The sequence below is a fragment of the Cygnus olor genome, chromosome 1 (genome assembly GCF_009769625.2).
Source record: "Cygnus olor isolate bCygOlo1 chromosome 1, bCygOlo1.pri.v2, whole genome shotgun sequence".
Lineage (NCBI taxonomy): Eukaryota > Metazoa > Chordata > Aves > Anseriformes > Anatidae > Cygnus > Cygnus olor.
In genome coordinates this window covers 113,368,928-113,393,681 of record NC_049169.1, presented here as the reverse complement: position 1 = coordinate 113,393,681, position 24,754 = coordinate 113,368,928, and the positions used below count along the sequence as shown (strand labels likewise).

The 24,754-nt window shown below is 38.8% G+C and overlaps 1 protein-coding gene across 3 annotated transcripts; it reads left to right on the top strand.

The window, feature by feature from the left end:
• Nucleotides 1-950: 950 nt before the first annotated feature.
• Nucleotides 951-23,603, top strand: VPS26C (VPS26 endosomal protein sorting factor C). 3 transcript variants are annotated; one of them, XM_040577411.1, is made up of 8 exons: nucleotides 951-1,024; nucleotides 8,596-8,739; nucleotides 10,764-10,913; nucleotides 15,539-15,619; nucleotides 18,149-18,223; nucleotides 20,783-20,933; nucleotides 21,314-21,466; nucleotides 23,174-23,603. In XM_040577411.1, the coding sequence occupies exons 2-8, from the start codon at nucleotides 8,665-8,667 to the stop codon at nucleotides 23,254-23,256; spliced, it is 768 nt and encodes a 255-aa protein (XP_040433345.1). In that variant the 5' UTR covers nucleotides 951-1,024; nucleotides 8,596-8,664; the 3' UTR covers nucleotides 23,257-23,603. The 3 variants fall into 3 exon arrangements, with proteins under 3 accessions (XP_040433345.1, XP_040433334.1, XP_040433327.1); XM_040577400.1 differs by having other exon boundaries at nucleotides 1,021-1,144; XM_040577393.1 differs by lacking the exon at nucleotides 951-1,024 and adding an exon at nucleotides 1,746-1,856.
• Nucleotides 23,604-24,754: the final 1,151 nt, after the last annotated feature.

Here is a 24,754-nt window from a genome sequence, read left to right as displayed (position 1 = left end):
TTGGCAGTCTCTGAGGCTGGTAAGGCTCATGTTTGCCATGTCTCCATTAAATGCTTGCCCTCACTTTTTAACATGGTAAGAATAATGACTTCAGGTAAGGCATTAAAATACGTAACAAGATTCATGCTTTATAGATCTCCTACGGGACTTGAGACACCACTGAAGGACAAGTCCTGGTCCCACTGAAATCACAGGAAAAACCTATCTGTGGTCCACATCTGTGGGAGATAGTTAACTGTTTCCCTCAGTGCTGACATGACCCTGCACATTAGTTGTTCACCTGCAACATTCACCAGACCAGATACTTTTTTTTTTTTTTAAGTTTCAGGTGCATTTTCTCACTTTATAAGGTATTGCCTTAAATTTATCAAACAAGTTGCAGACAACTTGTGAGCGCAGGCAGGAATGTGTTATGAGATGCAATATGCCAAACCACACATACAATTATAACAGAGACAAATTCAATCCATATATATATATATATATATATATAAGTTCTTTATTTTTTCGTTACTGTAAGGTGTGCTTATGACTTTTATTCCGTGTAGCCAGGGGAACCACTTAATAAATTTAAACCGCTGCACTCGATGCTCAGCCTCCCGTCGCCTCCGTGCTACTCAACACACGGATGTTTCCGGCCCCCCGCCTTTACCAGCGGACGGGGACCGCCGCCCTGCCCGTCTGTCTGTCCCCGCGTCCGTCTGTCCCCGCGTTCGGCCGCCCGCCCCAGGCGCCCCCTGAAGGCCGCCCCCACCCCCGCTCCGGGCGCCCAACGGCCGCCGCAACAGCCGCGCACGCGCGAGGCCAGCCCCCGCCGAGCTTTCCCCGACCGTTAGCGCTCTGCGCATGCGCTCTGCTCATGCTCCGCCGGCAAACCTCCCCCCATCACCCTACGCCACGAGCTCTCTGTCCCGCCCCGTTGCCGTGGCTACCGGGAAGCGGCGGGGTCGGGGGAGGAGGGGGCTGAGCAGTGACGTCACGGAGACCCGGATGGGCCGCGCCCACGCCCCGCAGGCGGAAGCAGGTGGCGGGAGCTGGGGGTGGCGGTAGCTGGGGGGGGCGGGGAGGGGGAGCTGCGGCAGCAGCCATGGGCACGGCGCTGGACATCAAGATCAAGCGGGCCAACAAGGTGTACCGCTGCGGGGTGAGTGCCGCCGCCCCTCACCGCCTCTTCCAGTTTATTTCCTTATTTTTCTGATTTTTAAATTTTTTTTCCTGATTTCGTATTTTTTTTCCTGATTTCTTAGGGTTTTTTTTTCTGATTTTTTATGTTTATTTTCTGATTTTTTAGTTTTTTTTTGTTTTCTTATTTTATTTTCCGATTTCTTAGTTTATTTTTCTAATTTTTTATTTTTTTCCTCATTTCCTATTTTTTCCCCGCTGATACAGTTGTTGATAGCGATAAAGCGGTTTTGCAGAGTTCCCCTTTTGCAGCTACTTGAAGGAACACTGGGGGGCTTACGTTCCTTTTTTCCTTCTCATTCTTCATTTACTTTAATTAGTAAAAAAAAAAAATCACTGGCTCATGTTTGCTCGCTTTTTCTAGAAATAAAATATCATTAATCAAAGGTTTTCAGCTCACTTCTTTTATTTGTGGCAGTCCAGCCATTCACTCTTACTACACCCCAAATCTTTTTCACTCGTGTATCTGTCCCCCTATGCTACAAGCTCGTCTGTCACGGTGTATAAATATAAAGCATGTCTCTATTGAGTGTTTTCAATGCTGGGAAACTGCTTTAATCAGATTGGAGTGGAAGGTTATGGAAAAAAAGAATCAGTTTTGCCGTCATCAAATCGTAAGAGGTGGCATTCACAACCAGCAAAGTTATCAGCATGTGAACAACACGAATCTTCAGGTGTGGTGTCACGGTGGTAAATGCAGTCCTCTGTATCTCTCCGGCATCATTTTGCCATTGCATGTTATTAGAACCATCTTAATCCTTTTGTTTTGGTATTGTAGTGTTGTGTTCTTCGACAGTTTCTCTACTTGGCTTGCTTTATGTCATTCTGAACAGGATCTATTTTCTTAATACAAGAAAAGGATGTTTCTTATGTCTTCAAGCTGAAATTAAGTAAGATTTTTATGGTTAGTCACTTCTGCTGTCACTTCTGCTGTAACTCCACGTGAAAAGGTTTATAATTTTATTTCATTAACTAGGTCTGAAGTTTGGAGATCTGAGTGGTGTGAAACCACACTGATGAAAGAGCCATGCACTAGAAGTACAACGTGAATTTTTGATGGAAATTTCGTAGGCACAGAAAGGAGTTACAAATCTCTCTTTAATGAGGCATGGAATATGTGCAGCTTTGTTTTTTGTAGAAATTTATTGATGGTTGCACACTTCACTGATATCAGCTATGCTAATAATACCTTTAGTCTATGTCAGCTTTAATCCCCAAATATACTTTCATCAGTGCTACTTGAAAACGAAGGGATTCCTGTAGTAAAGTTCATAGTTCATCCAAATATATTCTAGCTATTCATCTGAAAGCAAAAGGGATACTGTGGCTTGACCTGTGGCTTGACCTGATCTTTGGTTGTCCAAACCCATTTAAAGTTTGCACCCAAGTGCAGTCACTTGGATACGAAAGAGCATGATATCTAAATTGTGCAGTGATTCAGCAGCCTTTTTGTTTGGCCTATGACAAGATAACAGCACAAAACATTGCTAAAACATTGTTGAGAGCTTTCTAAGTCGTAATTTGTGTAAGACCGTGATTAATTCAGCATAACTTCATGGTGCAACTCACTTCTGCAGTCATTCACCTTCTGCTGCCTGTCTTGTGCTGGCAGTATTGGCCAGCGAGCCAGGTTGGGGAAATGGCATTTGGTTGGAGTCGCTCTTTAAAAAAAAAAAAAAATCTATTGAATCAGATATCTTTTTGTTTTTCTTATGAATGTCTTCTCAAATAGAGTAGAACAGAGTATATTTGATAATCAGTATCCGAATGGACTTGAGCTGGATGTGAAGGAAAAGGTGACAGTAGAGAGATGTCTTAACTTTGAGCTCTAGGGAGTTTATATGATAGGTTTGTGTAAGTATGACAAGGTTTGTCTGTGCAGGAAAATGTTCTGTGCAATTAAGCAGAGGGATAGTTAAGGTACCTTTAATGTGCCTTATGTTAATTTTTGTGTGATTTATAAAGGCAATTGGTATGTAGCAGACTACTTAAGAGACAAAGAAGATCGCCTTGCACTCCTAAGGTATGAAGCATTTGTTTAGGAAGTTGGCATATAGTAGCTAAAATGTTTTAGTCTTTTTAATTTAATAAATTCTAAAAGCACCGAATGGTATTTATGCTGAGGGTCATTTTGGCTTTAACAGCAATCTAAATGGTGTAGGCATGTGATAGCATATAATTGCCTTCTGTCATCTCCGCATGTGGGTTATGTGAAAGTAAATGATTTCTAGCCTGTAGGTTTTCCCTTCATTGTGCAAGAATCAGCCATGTGCTGCCTAACACAATCTATTTCTTATTTCAAGAAGCAATGGGTAGCCTACGGAATGGAGATCAGATGTAGTGGAGCAGGAAACTGGATGAACAAAACAAAGTTGGGTGGATAAAGAGCAGTCTAAAGAATCTCAGCCTGTGCTTTTAGGTTACAATAGACTGAAGATCTGGTAATGGCAGTGGCTGCTGATTCTTCCATTCAAGCTCTGGCTTTATATCTCGTGAGGTGAAATATTCAGGGATTCAGAAAATATTCAGGTGAAATATTCAGGGATTTTTGGTGATTGGCATCTCTGGATCTGTTAAATGTATGTCAGCCAGCAACTGCCAATCTTTTGAGAGTGTTTGCTGTACTGCTTTATTGCCTACAAGAGGTAAAGGTGAGGGGAAACAGATGTGAGAGACCCATGTTTAACAGGTATTGTTCAGAGGATCTCATTATGGTAAATTCCATACTGATCGAGGCCCTGAAGGTGTGGGAGTTTTTAATATAAACTTCTAGGGAGGAACTCTTAAAGTTTACAAACTTTTAATGTTATTGCAGAACTCTTTTGATTCTTGTTAGGGGAAAATATTGTTCAAGGTAGGTGTCAGAAGGCTGGTGAGTGGAGAAGAAAGGGTGTGTCCAAAATGGATAGCTGGCCAGAAAAATTAAGTCTGAGTAACTTTTTATTTTTTGCTTTTTGTAAGATCAGAGTGATATGTATGTTTCACTGTAGGCCCCTCATAAAGCCAAGACCTTTTAAATTTCTCCTTGGTGGTGAAATAATCATGTAACCCAGTCTTCAAATTACTGTTCTGTTGTGTTGAGTTGGGTCAGATGACTTCTCGTCCTGGTACAGTGACCTTGGTTATACTAAGTCCACTTGAACTCAAGCATTTTTCATTGTTCCCAATCTCCCGTGCCAAGTTGAAGGCCCTTCACTTCCTGAAACTTTCTTTAGTGCAAGGTAGTTGAGAAGGCAATAATTCTGTTATTTTTAATTCCTTTTTGCTCTGTGTTAACTGTGCTTTTTTAACTGGGAGAAACTGGACCATAACATTTATAAAATAGTCACACATCGTACAAGTCTGTGATCGGGTTTCTGGTTTTAGGAAGAAAGCTGGTTAAAATAACTTGTTGTGATAAATGGTAAGCAATTTCTATATTAATTGTTTATAATCATCCAGAACTGGAGGAATTAAGCAAACAAAGACCTTGATTTTTTCCAAACTTCAGTTTCAGAAAGCCTGGTTTAAACAAGTGACCTTAAATTGTGGGTTAAAAAAAAAAAAAAAAAAGTTTGCCATTTCCTGGAGCAAAAAGATTAACAGGATTGTTAGGGGATGGGGGATTTAAGAACAAAAAAGATAATAAAATGGATCCTAATAGCGCAGTTCTGTTATACTACAATGAGGCTTACTACAGCAAAATTGTGTTTAAGTTCACAGGAACAGAAGATTTGTGTTCAGGAGGCTTTACTTTTTTCGTTTTTTAATTGAACAGAGAATTGTGAGCCACTGAGGCTCATTTAATGAACTCTGGAATGCTAGAAGAATGAGAGGGGACAGGCACAACTAATGATGCATTTTGGTTGGCAAACCGAACAGGATGGCTGGAATAACTGTGGCAGTTAGTCCAAGACTGATAATTAAAAGAATTGTGGGCTGAAAAGGCTGAAAAATGCAGCGTGCAAAAAAAGGGTGCCATAGTCAATGTCAGCCAAGACTTTTGATGACAAGGAAATCCAAAATATACTAAGTCAGAATTTGCCCATACTGAGGCCTTTTACTCTTTCTAAAAAGCAAACTGATTTGTAAAACTGATCGTTGAGGTTTTAAAGCACCCAACGTCTCATTTATTGGGCATAGCAAGCTTTTTATACTGAATGTAGTTGGTTTCTCTGTAAGGAACCAGAAGAATATGTAGTTAAGATCTGGAGGTGGGTCAGATGGGTAATAGACGTGACAGAAAATGATCAGGAATACATAGTAAATGGGGCTTACGTGAACTTAATTGCAATTCTAAAATGTCCAAATGTGTGCCCCTAGACCTAAAAGTAAAGGCCCATAAGGGGAAAAGAGGAATCTGACAGGGAGTTGAAGCGCTGTGCTGGTAATCGGCTGATGGGGGACTTCAGCTCTGCCAGGCCAACGACAAGCTCAACTCATGGATGTACAGTTAATACCAAATGCAACTAGAAAAATGCTAAATGTTTCTATAAGGCATTCAATACAATGTCTTCTGCTGCTGTCAACACTTGAAAAAGTATGATGACAGATTTCAAGTGGCCTTGAAAGCCTGCCTTGTGCTTTGGTTCGGTTTGGTTTTGTTGTTTTATTCAAAATTACCTCACATTCAAAAACAAATGAGGCTGATATTTCTTATCAGTGATTCTGAAAAGTGATCAGTTCTAATCTGGAAGTACATAATACCTAGCTAAAAGGTTTTTTGTATCTCCTTAGTCTAGCAAGCAGACCTGACAGTGTAAACAAGCAGGTTGGAATCAGTGTGTATTTTAACACTAGAAACAATTCTCGCCAAACAATTTAAGGGACAGTATAGTGTGTACTTTGATCCTTTGAATCCTTACATCAAGTTTAAAGGTGCTGAATAACAGCCTAGCTCAGTCAGAAGTCTAAGCATGGCTTAGGACTGTAGAGCTGATATTCAGTGGCCTGTGTTACGCACTGCTTCATCGTACTGATCGAAGATCCTTCCTAATTGTCCCAGCCAAACTCAATAACTCTCCTCAAGAACTACAGGAAAAAAAGGATTATGCTGTTGGATTAGATGAAGCAGATGTTCATTCTGGTTGTGACCTTGAAAAGTGTCAGCTTTTCTGGCAGGTTCACGTGCATATTTGAAAGGTGAAGAACTGACAACAGAAAGTTAAATGCTTGTTTGGGATCATGAACCTGGGATGATCTTCTCACAGGAATGTTTTGGTCACAACGTACCATGTGTACCTCACTACTCTGCTCTGCATATTATTCTGTCCTTTTTGTGGATAGATACCCTCTTTAGGCAAATAATTCTTTGTAGAACTTCATTAGCGTAATTCCATCTCGCAAAGTTTTGTCAGCATGTGGTGAAGGAGTCTCTAGTGAATGCGGGGGTAGAAAGCAAGCAAAAGCAACTGACAGTAAGCTACTGCATTGTAATGAGTGGGGATCAGTGCCAGTGGTGACTTCCTCTGGGCCTTTAGTCATGTGGTATTCAAGGTAAGGGAATCCCTTTTGATGTGGACTGAAAACAGAGCTAATTAGCCTCGTGATGTCGTGTAACTTTTTCAAATGTTATGTGTTTGGTTTTGCAAAAATAAAGCTTTCTCTTAAATTGTCTGCTGACTGTAAGTATGTGAGCATCTTGGTAAGTTTATGTTCTTTGATTTGTACTTCGTGGAAGGACAGATGTAATGACAGCTTTGTATTTAGAGAGGACTGTGTTTACACACACACACAAAAAAGTATAAAGTAGCTCTTCTTGAGAAAAGACAGCAGTTTTTCCCACCCCTCATCAATGGAAATACAGCCTGATTGCATATAAGCAGGCTAGGTAAAAATTATAGCAGCTCTTTCGTGATCCTTCCCTCTCAAACAAGTGATTTTTTTTTAAAGTTGCATGTTAGAAAATAGTTTTGAGTGTTTTTTCATTTTATTTACTTATTAGGAAACATTGGATGCTAGAAGAAAAAAATCATATTTAACTTCACGCCATTCTTCTCCCTTCTGCCCTAAATACATACAAGCTTCTTGTGTGAAGCCATCTAGGTGATAGCTCTGGAACAGGTTGTTGCTGTGTGATAGGAGTCTGTCTTCATTTAGTGAAGCAGTGCATATGTTCAGGATTGTCCTTGCTCCTTCCAGTGCAGCAGTACTCATTTTTTCAAAGCAATAACCTAATTGCTTGTACTAATTAAAGCCTGTTCGCAAAGCAGTATGGTATTTAGGTCAGCTTTTCTTCACTGTCCTTTTGTGCCTCCTGCTCCTGGCGTTTCCCAGTTGCTGCAGGTCCTCTTTCAGGCTTGTGGCGTCAGCCTTTGCTGTGATGCCTGATGTCCAGTTCTGCCTTAAACGACCTGACCCCTTCTCTGTATTGTCGTGCCCTACCACCAGTAAAGACAAAAGGCTGCAACATTCAAATAGCATCTGTTGTATGGACACAACTAGACTGGTTGTAACTGGTCGAGTGTAGAGTGGGCAGCCTGAACTGCTGTTTGAATTGAGTGGTCCCGAGTTTGGTGTCTGGTTTGCAAGGCTGGTGAAGGTGCAGAGAGCATTACTACTGAGCAGAAGACACAGTTAGCCCTAAGAAACTTTCTTAAGTTCTCAAATAACTTGCTGCTAGTTCCAGGTGTGTATGAATGTTTGACATGGAATAGGGGATTGGAGTGGATTCTCTATTGGAGGGGAAGGATAAACTATGGGGTATGTGATATGAACTGCATGTTGCTCTCCTGCAGTTAATTTTTTTTCAGTATTTGAGCTTCTAAACTGATCCTTGAAATTGATGCTGTGTTCTTGTGCAACTACTTTCTTATTGGGATAAGTGACGCATCTCTTGACTCATACACCTTGTGCCTTGGATTCAGACAGGCTTTGAAATTGTTTGCGGAGTAGAAACTGGCTTGTGTAGGCAAACAACTGTGTGGTTTCTTTGTTTCTTTATGAGTCTGTTGTGTAGCCCTGCTGGGGTTAACCTTATCCTTAGCTTAGACATCTCTTTTACAGCTCTGCCTTCTCTTCCATTTCCCTTGGCTGACCATCCTGCTTTTCATATAAGAATTCCTTGTGGAATTTGGAAATGGAACCTAACTTTTTAACAAACCCAACTACCAACTGAACCTACGGGTATTTAGGAGGTTATTTTTCATTTGCCTGGACAGGAAAATGTCAAAGTTTAGGAAAGCAATTGAAGCTCTGACTAGTACTTCTGCAAGGAAGAAGAGCATATTTTTAAAGAAAACAAACTGGAAGTACAACAGTCTGTTCCTCACATTGCTTTCATTATCAGTATTTGTCTCTTCTAACAAGGTTAGACTGTACTCCGGGAACAGTTTTCTTGAGTTGTTTGAAAATTGGTTAGCATGCTATCTGAGTAACAGCAATAGAAGAAATTGCTTTAAACAAATGTGCTCATGGTGTCTTTTCTCCCATTAGGAAATTCTTTCGGGAGTTGTGGTCATAACAAGTAAGGACACAGTCCAGCACCAAGGTATCTCATTAACAATGGAAGGATCAGTAAATCTGCAGCTTAGTGCCAAAAGTGTGGGTGTCTTTGAAGCTTTCTATAACTCCGTCAAGGTAAGACCTATGCTGGATAATATTTTTAGCATGGAGCTTTTCTGTATTTTCTTAAGTTTTTCCCTAGTAGCTCTCAGATGCTTATAGCACTTCATGGTATGTGAAGGAGAGAAAGCAGAGGAATGCTTAGCATTATCTAGCAATATATGGTGACGTTTTGGGGGAGGAACTTGCACAGACGGGAGAATTTTCTTTAGGGCTGAAATATAGTAATACGAATAGTAAGGTCACTGGAGGATGCATTAGAGGAGCATCATGCAGTGACTGAATTTAATCAAACTTGGGTGCCAGATCAGTCATTACACCATAAGTTTCTGTAGAAGCTGCTGAGGTTGCGTGCTGCTGGCCATGGTACAGGACCTGCAGAGGTTCCTCAGTGCAGGATGATGCTGCGCCCAACCTGTTTGACTGCAGAGTTCCTGGAAGGCCTGGCCTCTGTACTGCCTTCCAGGTTTGGAAGTGTGGGTTTTGGAATCCAGCAGGTCAGGTTGTCTTGGGCTCCACACAAGCATGGCTGTATTGATTGAAGGCAAGTCTGGCTGTGTCTAGAGGCAGTGTAGCTATATTTACAAAAATAGTTTGCCTAAATTAGCATAGCTTAAGTGTAGGATCTTTCAAGCCTTCGTTTGTATCACAGTTAATTTGTTTGTAGTGTGAATAATCTGACCATGAATGATCAGAAAACAGTAGAAGCAACAGATTGTTTGTTTGTTTCAGCCTAGTAGAGGGAAAATACAATTAAAAATTCAGAGAGAAAAGAAGTGTAATCTTCAAGCAGGGCTACAGTGAGCATGCCTCTTTATAGTTGTGTTGTACCCTTTTCATGGCCTGAAGTCCACATTTGTTGATTAGTTTCCTTCTAAGAAAGAAATAAAAACTTTATTTTGAGCTAGAGAAATAAAGTTCCTGTTATGATGACCCCTAAGATGGGCTCAGTTCATTTAACCCCCTCACTTCATTCAGCATCGCTTCTTTTGCTTTCTTTCTGCTCATTCTGGTTGATTTAATTTACTAGAGTAGTAGAACAGGAGAGGGCACATTTATTTTTGATAAATCGGGTTAATTGATTTGAATTGAATTATGTTATCAATAGGCCAGATGAATGTCTAGTTTGGCACAAGAGAAAGCAATACCACATGGCAGAGCAAGTTAGGCTGCTTCCTTCAGCATGAGTAAACTGTTAGCTTGGTGCAGTCATTCCTCCTTCTCATGTTAAAAGCACAGGTTGGAATAAGCCTAATTAGGGAGAGTATAGCTTTTGTCTCATTAAATGTCAGAACAGTAATTACGATTTCAGCTCTTGCAGGTTTTAAACTCAACAAATACATATAAGTAATGGAAAAGTAATATGATGGATTGCATCTCTTATCAATGAGAGGTTCAAGCTACTTTAACTGTTTGCAAGAAATAAAAAACCTTGAATGAAAATAAAATGCTAATACTGTAGTGTTACAGTCCAGGACTGTACTGGATATTCAGTCTGTTTCCTTCTCATGTCCTAGTCTTGCTGCTTTTGCTCTGTTTGTATTTATGTATGCATATTTCATGAGGGTTAGGAGGATTCCGCAGTCAAATGCCAAATCACAGCTAGTCATCGTTCCAGTGAGAGATCAGCCCTCAGTATAAATCTTTAGGGTGGGAAAGGTGGGCAGCAGGGTAGGAGGATTGCCTAGCTGCTCAGCTGGCATGTATACTTGTTGATTCCTGATGCTAATATTGAGGGACGTAATTTGGAAAATGAAACTTTGCTTTCCAGGGCGCTTGAGACTGCTGTTTTAACTCTCTGAATATGTTTAGTTGTTAATTTGATACAACCATAAAATAGATTGTAAATTGTTTTCCTCTGCAAAGCATTCATAATATTTCTATTCCTTGTAAAACTGGAGAACTGCGTATCAGGAAGAAATACCTGAATTTTTGGAAATTCACAAAGTCTGTTAGAGTTTAGTAATGTTGTTGGTTCATATTGAAATGATGGAACTGTCATTGTGTTTCAAACTAAATCTTAATATTTGTTTTTGCAGCCTATTCAAATTATTAACAGCACTATTGAAATGGTAAAACCAGGGAAACTTCCCAGTGGCAAGACAGAAATTCCTTTTGAATTTCCATTGCATGTAAAGGGCAACAAGGTTCTGTATGAGACGTATCATGGTGTCTTTGTTAATATTCAGGTAAGGCAGTAAGACAGTTTTCTCTGTAAAGAAAATCTGTGCTTTTTTTACCTGCATTATCTCTTGTTCTTGTTTTGTTACCTGCAGTATCTCTTGTTCCTTGGAAGCTGAGGATGAAATTTTTTGAGTTTTATTTTCATAGTGCTAGTCTTTATGTGCGTTTGCTTCTGTCAATTTGAAGAATGAGCAAAAAGTTAGAGATTCTTTGAAATAAGTAGAGCTTTTAAGCTTCTTTTTATTGCTATGGTGTTCTTGTGATGCATGCTAGACATTTTCTAGATGTAACTTAACATTAAAAAATGTCAAGCATGTTAACCTTTAAGTATTAGTTTGTAGGTAGTTTCTTGCTTCCTGTTTCAGATAGAGTTTCTAAGATTCAGAACTTTCCACAGGTGCTAACACTTGTTAAAAGTGGCAAAGAAAACAATTTGAGATCTTGAAATTCTGTCAGTATAATATGTTTTATAAATTGCTGCAAAATCTGTCCCCTTTTCAGCCAGTTTCAGCCTTGTACTGGAGATAGCCAGTGGTAATGAAACTGATCGGATGTCATATGGGATGTACAAGAGAGAATTAAGAGCATACCGGGGTTTTGGGTTGAGAAAGTGTAAAACATATTTGCTATGCTTGTTAAATCTCATAATGTTCTTTTACAGATAAAATATAAAAATACATTCAGGGTGATATTTGCATCTAGTTCTGATCTTTCTTTTTATTATTATTTTTGGTGAAAGAAGCTGCATCTCCTATTACATAAGCAGTCTGCAGTGCATACCCCAAAATAAATGTGTATAGTGTTCATCTAGTACCAGTTAGGTTTCGTTAGCATAGCAGACCAACAAATTACTGCTAATAATACTTAGCATACTTCATTTTTAGTATCTGACTTACCAGATCCATCTTAAGACACGGGCATAAATCCAACAGCAACAAAGCTACCTAATGTTCAGAGTGTGTTTTCCTGCATTTATTTTTAAGAAGCATCCTCTAACTGGAAGGAATCTTTCCACCACTTACAGTTTCAGGCCTTCCATATGGAGTAACCCTTTAAAGAAATATGACATTAACAGAACAGTAACGAGATGTCTTGCCTGAAGTACCTTAAGTCAGAGCTATTGTAACATAACTGATTACCCTCTTGATGTTGTAGACACACTACATCCATTCCCTTCATGGAAAAAAGGCTGCAACTCTATCTGCTTTTATTCAAAAAAGCCCATGTGTCTGAGTAAATTCATAGTGAAGTCTTAAATCAGTGTTTAGAGTTTGTAGCATCCTCAAAAAACATGAGATGTTTGCTTTCCTGTAGAGATGGGTAGTGACATTTCCTGCCCCAAACTGTACATACAACATGTTTTTAGCAGAGTCCTGTGGAAAAACAATTCTGAAATTTGACCTTGTTTGGTTACAGATTGCCACACCATAAATGGATTGTTATTTTGAGGAAAAGTCTACTTTTCAGCCATCTCTGAACGTAAATGTTGTGTTAATCGTTGCTTCTTCTTACTGGGGAGTGTTTTGTGTTTTTCCTCAAGAAAAATTTGAAAGGGATCCATGAAATGACAGTTTTCAGACCAGTGCTGATGAAGAATCGCTGGGTTGTAAAACACTTTTTCCCTATAGCACACTGATGTATTAGATCTGATGACACAGTATAACAGTTAGTTATTTAGCTGAACTGAAAGGTAAATTCCAGGCTTTTCAATTATATTAAAAAGTCTGGGATTATAAACAAACAAATAAAAACTTAAAAGCCTATCAGAAGTTACTAAAAGAATAGCAGGAGTGTAAGCTGGAGCATTAGACCTGTAAGACTAGGCATTCCTTTCTTGTTAAAACTCCTAAGACCTGACTTTATTTTCATGGGATACAAAAAATCAGTGGTGATAGAAGGTTCACAGACAAAATACTTCTAACTAATGCTCCAGTCTGCAGTCTTCCTAGATCTTCCTTTCCATAAGAATTTTAAAATAAAGTTTTAGTGAGATTATGCCTTCAGATTTACTTGCTTAACATGCATCTTTAGTTACTAATTTTAGTATTTTGCTTCAAGATCTTATTATTATGCTTGAAGATGTTACTGAGATTTTATATCGTAAGCATACTTTCTCAGTATTGTTATCATTGGTTTGTACGGTTGGCTTCTAATCCAGTCATACTAGCTGCATCTAGATAGTACCATGATTTTGTAGTAATGGGAAGGATTTACAAACCAAAGAAAGAGTTCTGTGCCTACCTGATGACTGTATATTTTGACTGAATAATCATTATCACCATAATAAAACTCCTGATAGTCTTGTCTGAATATGTCGTGCCTGTTGTGATGTTTTCACAGGGGCTTTTGTTGTTGTTATTGCCATTGTTATGGAGCAAATCATGATCCTGTTTTTCATCCAGTGTTTGATTCCTTTTCAGCATAGTCAAGTAGATAATATTTTTTTAGCCTTGGCAAGGAAAGCCTTGTCTGAAGACTTGTCATGCAACTTTCAGAGTTCTGATTTCCTATGCTGTATCTAGTTTTGCCTTAGGTTACTTGTAAACTCTGAATTAATATGTCTGAAATTCTTTGGTATCCATCAGAATTTACCATTTTTGCAGAACAGTTTTGGACAATTCAGAAGCAAGCTGAACGTACTTATGTTAGTGAACATCTATAAACTAATAATAAAAAAAAAAATGTTCGTTTTTTCCATTTATATACAAAGCCTTAGACCTATTATTCTTGTGTTCTCACCCATCCTGCACCAAGATCTTTTATAGAAGGTCAGGCCTTCAAAGCCTTTTGTTTACCCTGTATTTCCATTGTGTACTTTATTCCTCCCACATTTGTATCCAGAAGGATATTGCTTAAATTGCACATTATATATAGAGTCATGTAAGTTGGAAGAGGCCCATAAGATCAAGTCCAACCATCACCGAACATGACAAAGGCCACCACTAAACCATGTCCGTAAGCGCCATGTGTACACGTCTCTTAAATACCTCCAGGGATGGCGACTCTGTCTCTTCCCTGGGCAGCCCATTCCAATGCCTAACCGCTCTTACAGTGAAGAAATTCTTCCTGACATCTAATCTAAGCCACTCCCAGTGGAACTTGAGGCTGTTTCATTGCATCCTATGTGACTACCTTAATTTTACATACTACTGGCAGCACACAGGATGGAAAGAAGTCCCTTGGCTTTTGTCTACATTCAGATGTTTTTTCTAATACTTCCCATATCTTTTTTCAGTCCTGGATTTCTTGGATAACATCTCATGTTTCTGGTTGGCACATCAAAAATGGTGCAAAACTGGTTGAGTTGCTTTCCATAGGCCCGATAACTTGTTTATGATCAATATCAGGTGTTTTAAGATATACTTCAATCGTGAATACTTGGTTGGGTTTCTTTTTGTGTATGTGGTGGGTTTTTGTTTTTTTTTTTTGTCTTTCCATCTCTTCTTTTTGCAAGCTGAGGATAAACTATATTTAAAAGGTTGATCACTAGATTTCAGCCAGCCTGAGTCTTTCTTTCCTCTGTCCCTGAAGAGGAAAATGTATTCTTTCCCAAGATTATTTAAGGTGCACTGGTACCTGATAAAACAGATACGTAGATAAATTTGGGGAATGTTAAGCCTCTTTTACAAATCAGGCTTTAACTGCTTTAAAATGTTTTGCTAATTTCAAATAAATCAAATGGAAGCGTTCGTTTGCTTCTCACTACTTTATATTTGTTCTCTGTCCAAATCAAGAAATGGAAAAAAAGGACTATAAATAGTACACTGCCTATTTATTTTTTCATTTGAGGAACTAAAGGTGCTGTTTAAGAAAAACTAGAAGTTATGAAGCTGAGATCTTCAGTCTGAGCATACCCATTTTTGCCTATTTGTCATCTCTAAAGAAGGAATTAAAAATGACCAAAACCATAAAATAAAACCAACCAACCAAAAAACACACACAATAAAACAAACAATAAACCCCTAAAATACTCCACCCCAATAAATTTCTTATCTTGAAGGACGTTGATAGACTATGTTGTAGGTGTTATTAACCTTATTAACCAAAATTAACCTTACACATTGCTGCTTTTAAGTTGAACTACATGGTTAAAGACAGTTCCCTATTAACTGTGCTTACAACTGTTATCATTGCTAAACTTATTGTAAGATTGAATTTTAAATTAGAAGCGCTGTGAATGTATCTTGTCGATGATCACTTACACAAATTGTGGTGAGAAGCAATGGAGTAATCAGTCTTAACTGAATGTAGTTTGGGTGCTCAAGCCATACAAGAGTGCTACTCTGTCAGTGAATTAGTCCCTCAATCTCATAATCTCTTATTCTGTCTTTAAGACAGAAGATAGGAAAAGTATGTGAAGATGATGATAGGATTGTAAACACAAACAAAAATTATTTTTCATTTGGAAACATCTACAATCATTGTATAATTTTTGTGTCCTTCCCCCCCCTTCTCTATCACTGGTATATACGTTGCCCACTAATCTCTTGTAAATGATGCCTTAAATATTAATAACAGCAACATTTTGCACATATTAAAAAAAATAATAATAAAAGTTAACAGATGGAGGAAATCTTAAGTTCTTAAGTAAGGCTCTCTTCTTTTTTCTTTGCCACCCCATTCTTGGCAGTATACCCTACGGTGTGATATGCGGCGTTCTCTGCTGGCAAAGGACTTAACCAAGACTTGTGAGTTCATTGTCCACTCCCTGGTAAGCGGGGTTTGTATTAACTTTACAAAGTGAGTGGGTTTTTTGTTTGGTTTTTGTTTTGTTGTGTGGTGGTGGTCTGTTTTTGGTGGGTTCTTTTTTCATTTTAAGTGAAGTTTGGAGGTAAGGTTAGAAAACCAAGCAAAACAATTGGTAGTAGCAGTATATATGATATGTTTGAGTAGAAGACATTCATAACAAAAGTATCTAGAAGTTGTAAGGTGTCACTTGCTCGTGATTAGAGTAACACACCTCTCTTTTCATGTAAAGAAAATGGTACAAATAGGATTTGCACTGAGCTTATCCTCTTATTCATTCTTTTCAGTTCTGAAACAATGGTGTGGTTAGATTAATATTATAGTATTCTTCTAAACACTGTTTCACGTTATCTGAGCGCTTCTTAGCCAAAGGTTCCGGGCACCTGCAGTGCCTGTTCTAGAAGTGGGCATTTGTTGGTGGAGGGGCAATACCTAACTTCTGTTATTCAGATGATGAATCGTGATTTAGAGCCCTGAGTCAAGGTATTGAGGTTAGGACTGCATCAAACTGGAAATAAGAAACTTGTCAGCTTAATCACCTGTATTATATAAGCCTGTGACTGGCAATATGCTGAGATATGCAGGTTAACAAATATCCACATGCTGCAGTCAGGGACATGGAGACAGTCTTTCTCCTGTGCAGATATCATTTTAGGACAAGATTTGACTGTCTCACAAGAAATACTTTACTGCTTGTTAGTTGGAAGTTCCTATTGTTTTGTTTTTGTCTTTTTAAAAAATCTTTTCAGTTTATATTGCCACACATGTTCAGAGCATCTGATATCAGTACAGACTGTGCAGGCCTAATTAAATACCTCTTTTTTTTTTTCCACCCAGAATTTGCTAGAACATACTGTTTGTATCATTCCTTAGAATGCTTTAACAGGACACTTGAAGTATTAGACTCTGTTGTCTGTCTTATGAGTAATGGTGGAAACATGTTGTTTTAGTTCCATACTAGTCTTGTCGCAGATTTAGCTAGGTGCTATAAAGAGGTCTACTGCTGGTAAGATTTTATTAATTTCTAAAATACGCTACTTTTTATTAGTCCATTATTATATTGTAAGTGAGCCATAGTTGTCAAAATAGTGAACAAATTATATTATGCGGTTTCCTGATTTTATTTCTTGTTCCCACTACAGCACTTCTTAGATCACAAGTCAGTAAATCATGACAAATCTTGCTGTCAGGGTGAATTAATTAGGCTTTACTGAACATATAATTCTCACTGCCCATGCTCAATGCACTATTTCCCCTAACCTTATTCTTTGCCAGAATTTGTCATTTGTGGGAAAACAGTCAATCCTTTTACTGGTATCTTCCATCCTGCAGCTGGACAGCAGAAGCTATTTCAAATTCTTGAATAGAGAGGGTAAATCCTAAGACTTCAAGCTAAGCTCACTGGTGTTGCAGTGCTCTATCAGCTCCCAGTCACATACAGTTGGTCTCTCATGACTGGTGCTGCACTGATCACTTACTCTAAATGTGTAAGTAAAAGACAGTGGATCTCTCTGAGATAAGGATGGAGACAGGTTTGTGAATGGCAAGTGAAATAAATTTGCCTTCCTGATACAAAGTAGAGACTCATTTCAGCAGGGCTCAGGGCCCACTGAGCCACTTAGATAAAGACTAACTTCTTGGTTTTGTGATAACTATTGTGATAGAAACTGAAGAACCATAATAATGTGCCCCCAGAATTGCTACTCTGGTGCGGAAAGTTAACCCAGACCAAATTTTGTTTATTTTACAGTTAAGGAAGCTGAAACTCTTAAGTCATTAAATCAACACTAGACTAGATTCCATCACCTGAGGATCTCCTAGTAATATGAGGATGGCTTGACAGAGCTGAGCTGGTACTGGGATGGCAACAGAAAGAGCTCAGAGTGCTCAGAGATAGCAAGAGGGAGAGAGAGTTCATAAAATGTATTTGGAGTAATGGAGCAAGTTTGCTTAAATTTACCCCTCTCTCCTGCCCAGATTTGCTAATTGTTGACAATGGAAGGAAACATTAGACGTGACATACAAAATGTAATTATTTGTAAATACAGAAATGTGAAATATAACTTTTTCTGTAACATCTCTTATGTTTCTGAAGATTGGTAGCATATTTTTCTTTTCCAGGTGGTTTAGAGTAGTGAGCCACTCGGTTTTTTGTTTATTTCAGTGCAGGCAGAGCTTATGCCAAAAACTTACAAATGGGAAGTGCACTGTGATTTATTGCAGTGGTGAACACAAAATAACCCAAATTTGAGAGTTCTGTTTCTGCAACTCAGATTTGTAATGCATTGTGGTTTGTTTAGACAAATCTTAGTATTATTTAATAACAAAGGTAGGAAATCTCAGTCTTCTGTTATACAGATACATACTTGCAGTATGAAGACAATCCTGAGAATTAACACAACCAATGGCTGTTTGACTTCATTGTATTTTTTTAGTACTTAGAGTGTGTTTGTGTGTTGTAAATCAGTTTACAGTTTAACTGTTTTAATTACAGTCACAGAAAGGGAAACTGACGCCAAGCCCTGTAGACTTCACAATTACTCCTGAAACTTTGCAGAATGTTAAAGAGGTAAGGTTTTCTTTCTGTTTTATTTATTTATTTATTTATTTTTAATGTAATCCTTGTGTGATTCTGGATGAGAACAAAAGAAGAATGAATAAATACTTTGTGCATCATCAGCTCTTTTTCATTCCTATAAAGTGATTCTGCTTGTTCTCTTCTGACAGTGGTGATTAAAATAAGATGGAACTTCAGTAATGGTTAATTTTTTTTCCCATCTTTCTGAGTGAGAGATGGCAGTGAAGCAAGGGAAAAAAGTCTGTAGCAAGATCCTTTAAAAAGGTGTATTTTGAGATCTTGTCTTTTTTTTTTTTTTTAATAGCACTCTGTGGCTTTGGGAAGCCAGCATAAACAGTAGTAGCTGCCTTGGTCAGTTAGCTTTCTGAATATGGTTTTCCTTTTGCCCACTGAAACCTGTGTTCTGTCTTTCCAGATGTTTTTGTTGTGCTCTTTTTGTTAATAAGAGTACTTTCGTGCTATAGCTCTCCCTTCAGCATCCCCAGTTTGACTTCCATTGATCTTAATTCTGGACTTCTGAATTTCGACCTATTTTTCCAGTTGTTTCTTAAAGCAGACCTCTTGATCAGCTGTTGAGTTGTTTCTGCCATCGTTGACCTTATTCTACATATTCACAGAATGACTGCAGTTGGGAGGGACTTCTGGAGATGGGTTATTTCAGCCCCTGTGCTCAGAGCAGAGTCATCTAGAGCGGGTTGCTCAGGGTGATGCCAGTCATATTTTCAGTATCGCAAAGGATGGAGACATGCAGCCACTCTGGGCAACCTGCTACAGTGTTTGACCACCCTCAGTTAATTTTTCTTTCAATGTTTAAATGTAACTTCCTGTATTTTAATTTGTGCCTGTAGCCTCTTGTTCTTTTAGTGGCTGCCACTGAGAGGTACATGTAAAGCTAGCTTAGGATAAACTATGAGGAGTACTGAGAAAAGTAGTAAGGCTTTAGGGGAAATACACATTTATTTATTTACGTTAATTCTTGTAGATTAGGATTGTAGAAAATGGCCTTGAGTTCTTGTTCTGCAAATTCCTTTTATCTCCATCTCTGAGCTTCCTGACCATTATACTTCAGGGGGTGGTTATATGATGTCCCTATGAGGCAGAGAAGTAAGTCTACTTTTACTAATATTAGTGATGAGAAGAACCTGCTAGGAGTTGTACAATAAAAGGGCATTTCACTAATACATTACAGGACTCGATATTTTATATAGGTTTTGTCAGGGATGTAATTTCTATTTCCATTGGGAGGTAACACCCAGATGAGGTCAAGTTTACTAAACACATGAAAATTCCTCTCTCTTTCACCCAAAAATTTGTTTCGAGTGGAACAGCTAAATTCTGCAGAGGTGCTGGCTACGAGTGAAATGTTCTAAACAATAGCTGATGAGAACTATTTTGCCATTGCTTCTGGCAGTCAGGACTAAGAAGCAAAAAGACTGGGAGAAAAAAGGTTTTTGACAAGAGAGTTGGTTTGGAAGAAGGGAAAATCAGTTACATGGGCAAGGACACCACAAACACGCGTAAACAGATGGTTGGAAGGTAGGGGCGAACATCAAAGATGTCAATAACAAAAAATGAAGGAGGGAGAGGATAACACTTGCAAAAGAAGGGGAAGGTTAGAGCAGCATGATAAAAGAAATTGACGAAAACTGGATGGTGAAGATAGGAGCTGAAGATGTGGGTAGAGTACACAACTGTTTCAGTATGCTTCCTGCCAGAACTTGAAGTGTAACGGGAGCTTCTGGCATATGAGGAGTTTCTCTGCTGTCAGAGAATATCTGTGATGCCTGCTGGCCTAAAACAGGGGGCACAAGGGGGCAGAAACCCACTTCGTTCTTCTGTGGAAACTGATTCCTAGACTGTCATCCTCAATCAGCTGTTGTTACAACTCATTTCATAAAGAGTAGGAAATATGCTTGCTGTTGAGTGAATGTTCAAAGTTCAGTGTGATCCTGTATTGAAGTTAAGCTCCTTATTGACTGTCCAGTCTCTTAGTTGGTGTCTTGATACACAGCAGTATGATACATCTTGTATTAAATGAACATTTTAAATGCCTGTCTTCTCTCTCAGTAGTTGCCATGAGAGAGAAATTTAAAAGGTGGGGAAAATTACTGAAACCATAGACTGTATTATAATTTGTAATGAAACGGGACGAGAATGCAGTTCTTGATAGCATGGTGAAGTGACTTGACTGAACCATCTTGGTAATGCCCGCCAGTCTGCCTCCTTCACGTGTTTCCTGATTTCTTGTATTGTAATTAGCCAAGTTTTGTCAGCTTATCCCGGGAAAAATGCTCCTGTGGATGGAATGAGTAGGGGTGCATGTCAGGGGAGGGTAGTAAGACATATCATAAGGCATATCCATAAGGATGCATATTTAAAGAGTTAAATTAACCAAGTATATGAGGCATTTCTGATTTTTTTAGTTCTTAATTTTGCAGCTTCTTGGGCTTTCCTACGTACTTTGATAACTACCTTACAGACAGAAAGACAAGGAGTTGTTTTCCTGGTCTGCTCTTACAGTTTTGTTTGTTTTTCTCCCCATCTTCTCAGAGAGTCTCACTTCCAAAATTTCTCATCAGAGGTCACCTCAACTCTACAAACTGTATCATTACACAGCCGCTAACAGGGGAGCTGGTTGTGGAGAATGCAGAAGCTGCAGTGAAAAGTATTGAGCTGCAGTTAGTACGCGTGGAAACCTGTGGTAAGTTTCTCTGTAAATGGAATGTATACAGACTGCAGTAATTACCACCTGCACTTTCACCCTAAATATGCAAGACTGTCAAAAGCCATACAATTGAGAAGATTGAAAACACTGGCAAAAAATCGTTTTGCACTTCAGGTGGAAATGTCCAAACATTAATTTAAGTTAAATCTCTGCGACCCCTAATTTGGAGCGCTAATGTGAAAACTCACAGGTTAAAGGGCAAAAGGTCACGTCACATTCCATTCCTTGTGGTGTTTGTCCATGTACGTCCCCCTGTCACTTTCCTCAGTAAATCTTCATGTTTGAATTGTGGACACTGCTTTGCCTTCTTGCCTTCCCTTCCCTTCCTTCCCCTCTAAATTCCCTGCTTTCACCAGGGTGTGCGGAAGGTTACGCCAGAGATGCCACAGAGATACAGAACATTCAGATTGCTGATGGGGATGTCTGCAGGGGCCTACCCATTCCTATATACATGGTGTTCCCCAGGTTGTTCACCTGCCCCACGCTGGAAACAACAAACTTCAAAGTTGGTAAGTGGATAGAATTTTATGCTGTATTTATATCTTCCATTAAAAATGTTTCTAGTTTCACGTCAGCTTCTGGCAGGTGAAACTTGCACAGTGGATGAAACACTGTGGAAGAGAAAACAAGGACATCTATTTTGCTGTAGAGGTTCCATGACTAGGATTGTAGTGTGCTGCATTTCATATAGATAGAGAAAATGGAGACCAAATGCTTCCAATTAAAATCAGTTTTGAAACTGTTATGCTAGTTCTGACTAACAGAATTACATGGTATAGGGACAGAAGAAACATAGTAGCAGCAAGTCATTTTTTTCTGCCAAAAAGTCAGGTGTTATTCAGCATTTGAGTAATACCCCAAAAATAAATAAACAAGATGATCACTTCCTTCTTTTCATCACCAGTGAGAATCCCTCTTTCCACGGCCTCTCTTTTTTTTGTTTCCCATTCTCCTACTGCATAGACTCAAATAGAAACAGTGAGGCAGACTTTGCTTTCTCAATCTACATGGGCCGCTTCTACCTGCTTACTCTATCCTAAATCCAGCATTTTCATTAACAAACGCATAAAACTTAGGATTCTTCTCATTTGTTCAACCAAGTACTTCAAAAGTTCTGCTTGCCAGCCTGTTCTGCTTTCCTTCATCTTCTTGGAGTATGTTGGTTCTCCTTTTTGTATTGCATTGCATCAGGTTGAAGCTGCTACTATAGTAGTAGCTGTCCCTACAGTGTAAGTCCCTACTTTTAGGATCCTTCCCAACTGAAGCTCCTCTTCATTTTCTGCTGTGCATCCTGCACAAATGTGCATGGGTAATTTTTCAGCTTTGACTACCTGATTATATGTTCCCCCAAGAACATTTTTGCACCTATGTACAGTGATTATTCCCAAAATAATACTGTAGTCTACTTTTGCTATCTTTAGCAATTAAATAGTAATGTACAGTGACAAATGGCTACTGTTAACATAGTACCTATTTCTTGAGCATCTTCATATCTATATTAAAACTTTTTATATATAAAAGAGTCATTTTCGGTTTAGTTCTATCTCTAGTTTCCATCACTCATTAACTCCAACAGTCTTTGAATTCTGTCTCCACTTAGAATTCTTTATAGATCTGATAACGATTTTGTTTCTGACCAACGCAATGTAATATTTAAAAAGTAGAGAATTTTTGAGAATTGTTTTCATAGGTTGCAGGTACGTTGTGTTTTGGTGTTTAATTTAATTTTCTGTAATGCCGTAGAACTTTGTTACATGCTGACAGCATGGACAGGAGCCTGTTCCCTAACTCTTCTACTTAACGTGCTTTTAAACAACGCATATTGTTTTGGGTAAGGTGTCTCACACCAAAGTCCGTTTTAGCAGATGTCTGAACTTTGACATACAGTCTGGTCAACATACATACTGGTCAACAGGCATAGTTTCTCAGTGACATGGAACTGAATCCGGAGGAATCCCAAAGATTAGAACAAGCCAGGGTTCTTGGGGAATGACCCAAGGTCTCGGGTGCCAGTGATTAGGTTCTGTCTGGAGCACCTTGTTCAGCCTTGCCTTCCTGTATTACTTGGCCACAGAAAAATGCAGAGTATTGAAATAGCTCAGGAGAGTCTGGTGAAGCAATCATCTGAGAGCAGGAACTGTCTGCTCTGACCCTACTGTGATGGTGCAGGTTACGGGATTACTAAATGGAACTCTATTTTTTTCCCCTTCCCTCAGAGTTTGAAGTGAACATTGTTGTCCTTCTGCACGATGATCATCTTATCACAGAGAACTTCCCCCTGAAGCTCTGCAGGATGTAAATAACCAGAGGAAGAATCACTTAAAGAATTTATTGAAAAAGGATGAAATTATTCAGAGACCAAGTGAAACTTTTTCTTTTTTTTTTTAAACTGAAAACACAGCACTTCCTTCTCCCTGAAGATAGTTCTTGGGCTTTCAGTCTATAGATCTTTCCAAAGACTCTGCTTGTCTTACAATAGACTGTGTGGATGTATCTATCTGAAGAGCCTTGTCAAGTGTCTTTTTGTCTTCAACAGCCACCTCTTCCCCCATTTTTGGTCAACCAAATTGTGAAAGAATGATTTTTGGATATTTCTACAGCTTGTAGAAATCTGTAATAAATTTCACTGCTTATTTCATAATGCAACACTTGTTCTAAAGTCTTTTAACAACTTCTTAAACTTAGTCCTGTTCCATATAATGTATAGAGATGGCGGGGGAGGGTAGGGTGATGTACTACTGAATAATGTCTTTGAAAGTATAATAAATGGTGCTACAACAATGCACAGTAGTATCATGGGTTGAATATTGCAAGATGATTGAAATAAGAGATGAAATTAATAATATGAAGTAACACCAAATGTATTTTGGTCAAACTGGGAATGAGGTTGTATTGCAGGAATGCTTACAATAGAAGTTAGTGCGTTGCAGCTGACTTCTACCTCCACTGCACTGGATCTTCCCTGGATTAGAAAAACATAGCCTTATTTTACCTCTGCTATATATGTAAAATACAGCACCAAGGAAGATCAGTCATAGGTTTTAGCTTAAGAACATGCTTATTCTTGGCATTTTACCATCTTTCCTCTTACCAGACTTAAAGATGTTTCAGCTTCGAGGTGAAAAAGGAATGACTTAGCTGACAAACAGCATCACCATGTTGTTGCAGACCCATCCATTCAGAGGGCAGACTATACCAAGTAAGGGAGAAACTACATAAACTTCTATGTGGTGGACCTTGTGCCTTTAGAATATGATTCCTCATGATGCAAGTTACCATTCCAAGGGAGACAGGCGATTCAGTCTTTAAATAGGCAGGTTAATATTGTCACCTGATCAACACAGAAGTATAAACACCAGGAGAGGCATTTGTGAAGGTAAGATACAGTTTCATGTTGAGAAAGCTTTATGCTGAGAAAGACATTAAAACATTTGTAATACTACATCTTAAAGGTTCACGTAAACTAGCAAGGCAGGAACAACTAGATGGGAAAGCCATTTCAGCAAGAATTAACCTTCCCAAGAACAGGTTATGGATTTTGGTGTTCGTTAAAGTCAACAGGACAGCCACACTGTTCTTCTGTGAGTTTTCCATAAAATTTTGTGTGGAACAGAGGAAAGCTAAGTATATAGAGTTACATCAAGTGTGAGTGTCAAGATGATAACCTAAAAAGAATTAAGAAAACTGCCCAAACCAACTTCCTATAGCTTTACCCAGCAGCATTGCCAAGCAGGAAAATGTAATTCTGGGTTTTGTCATGGTTCAGTATCAGCTATACTTCAGGAAAACATTGAAGT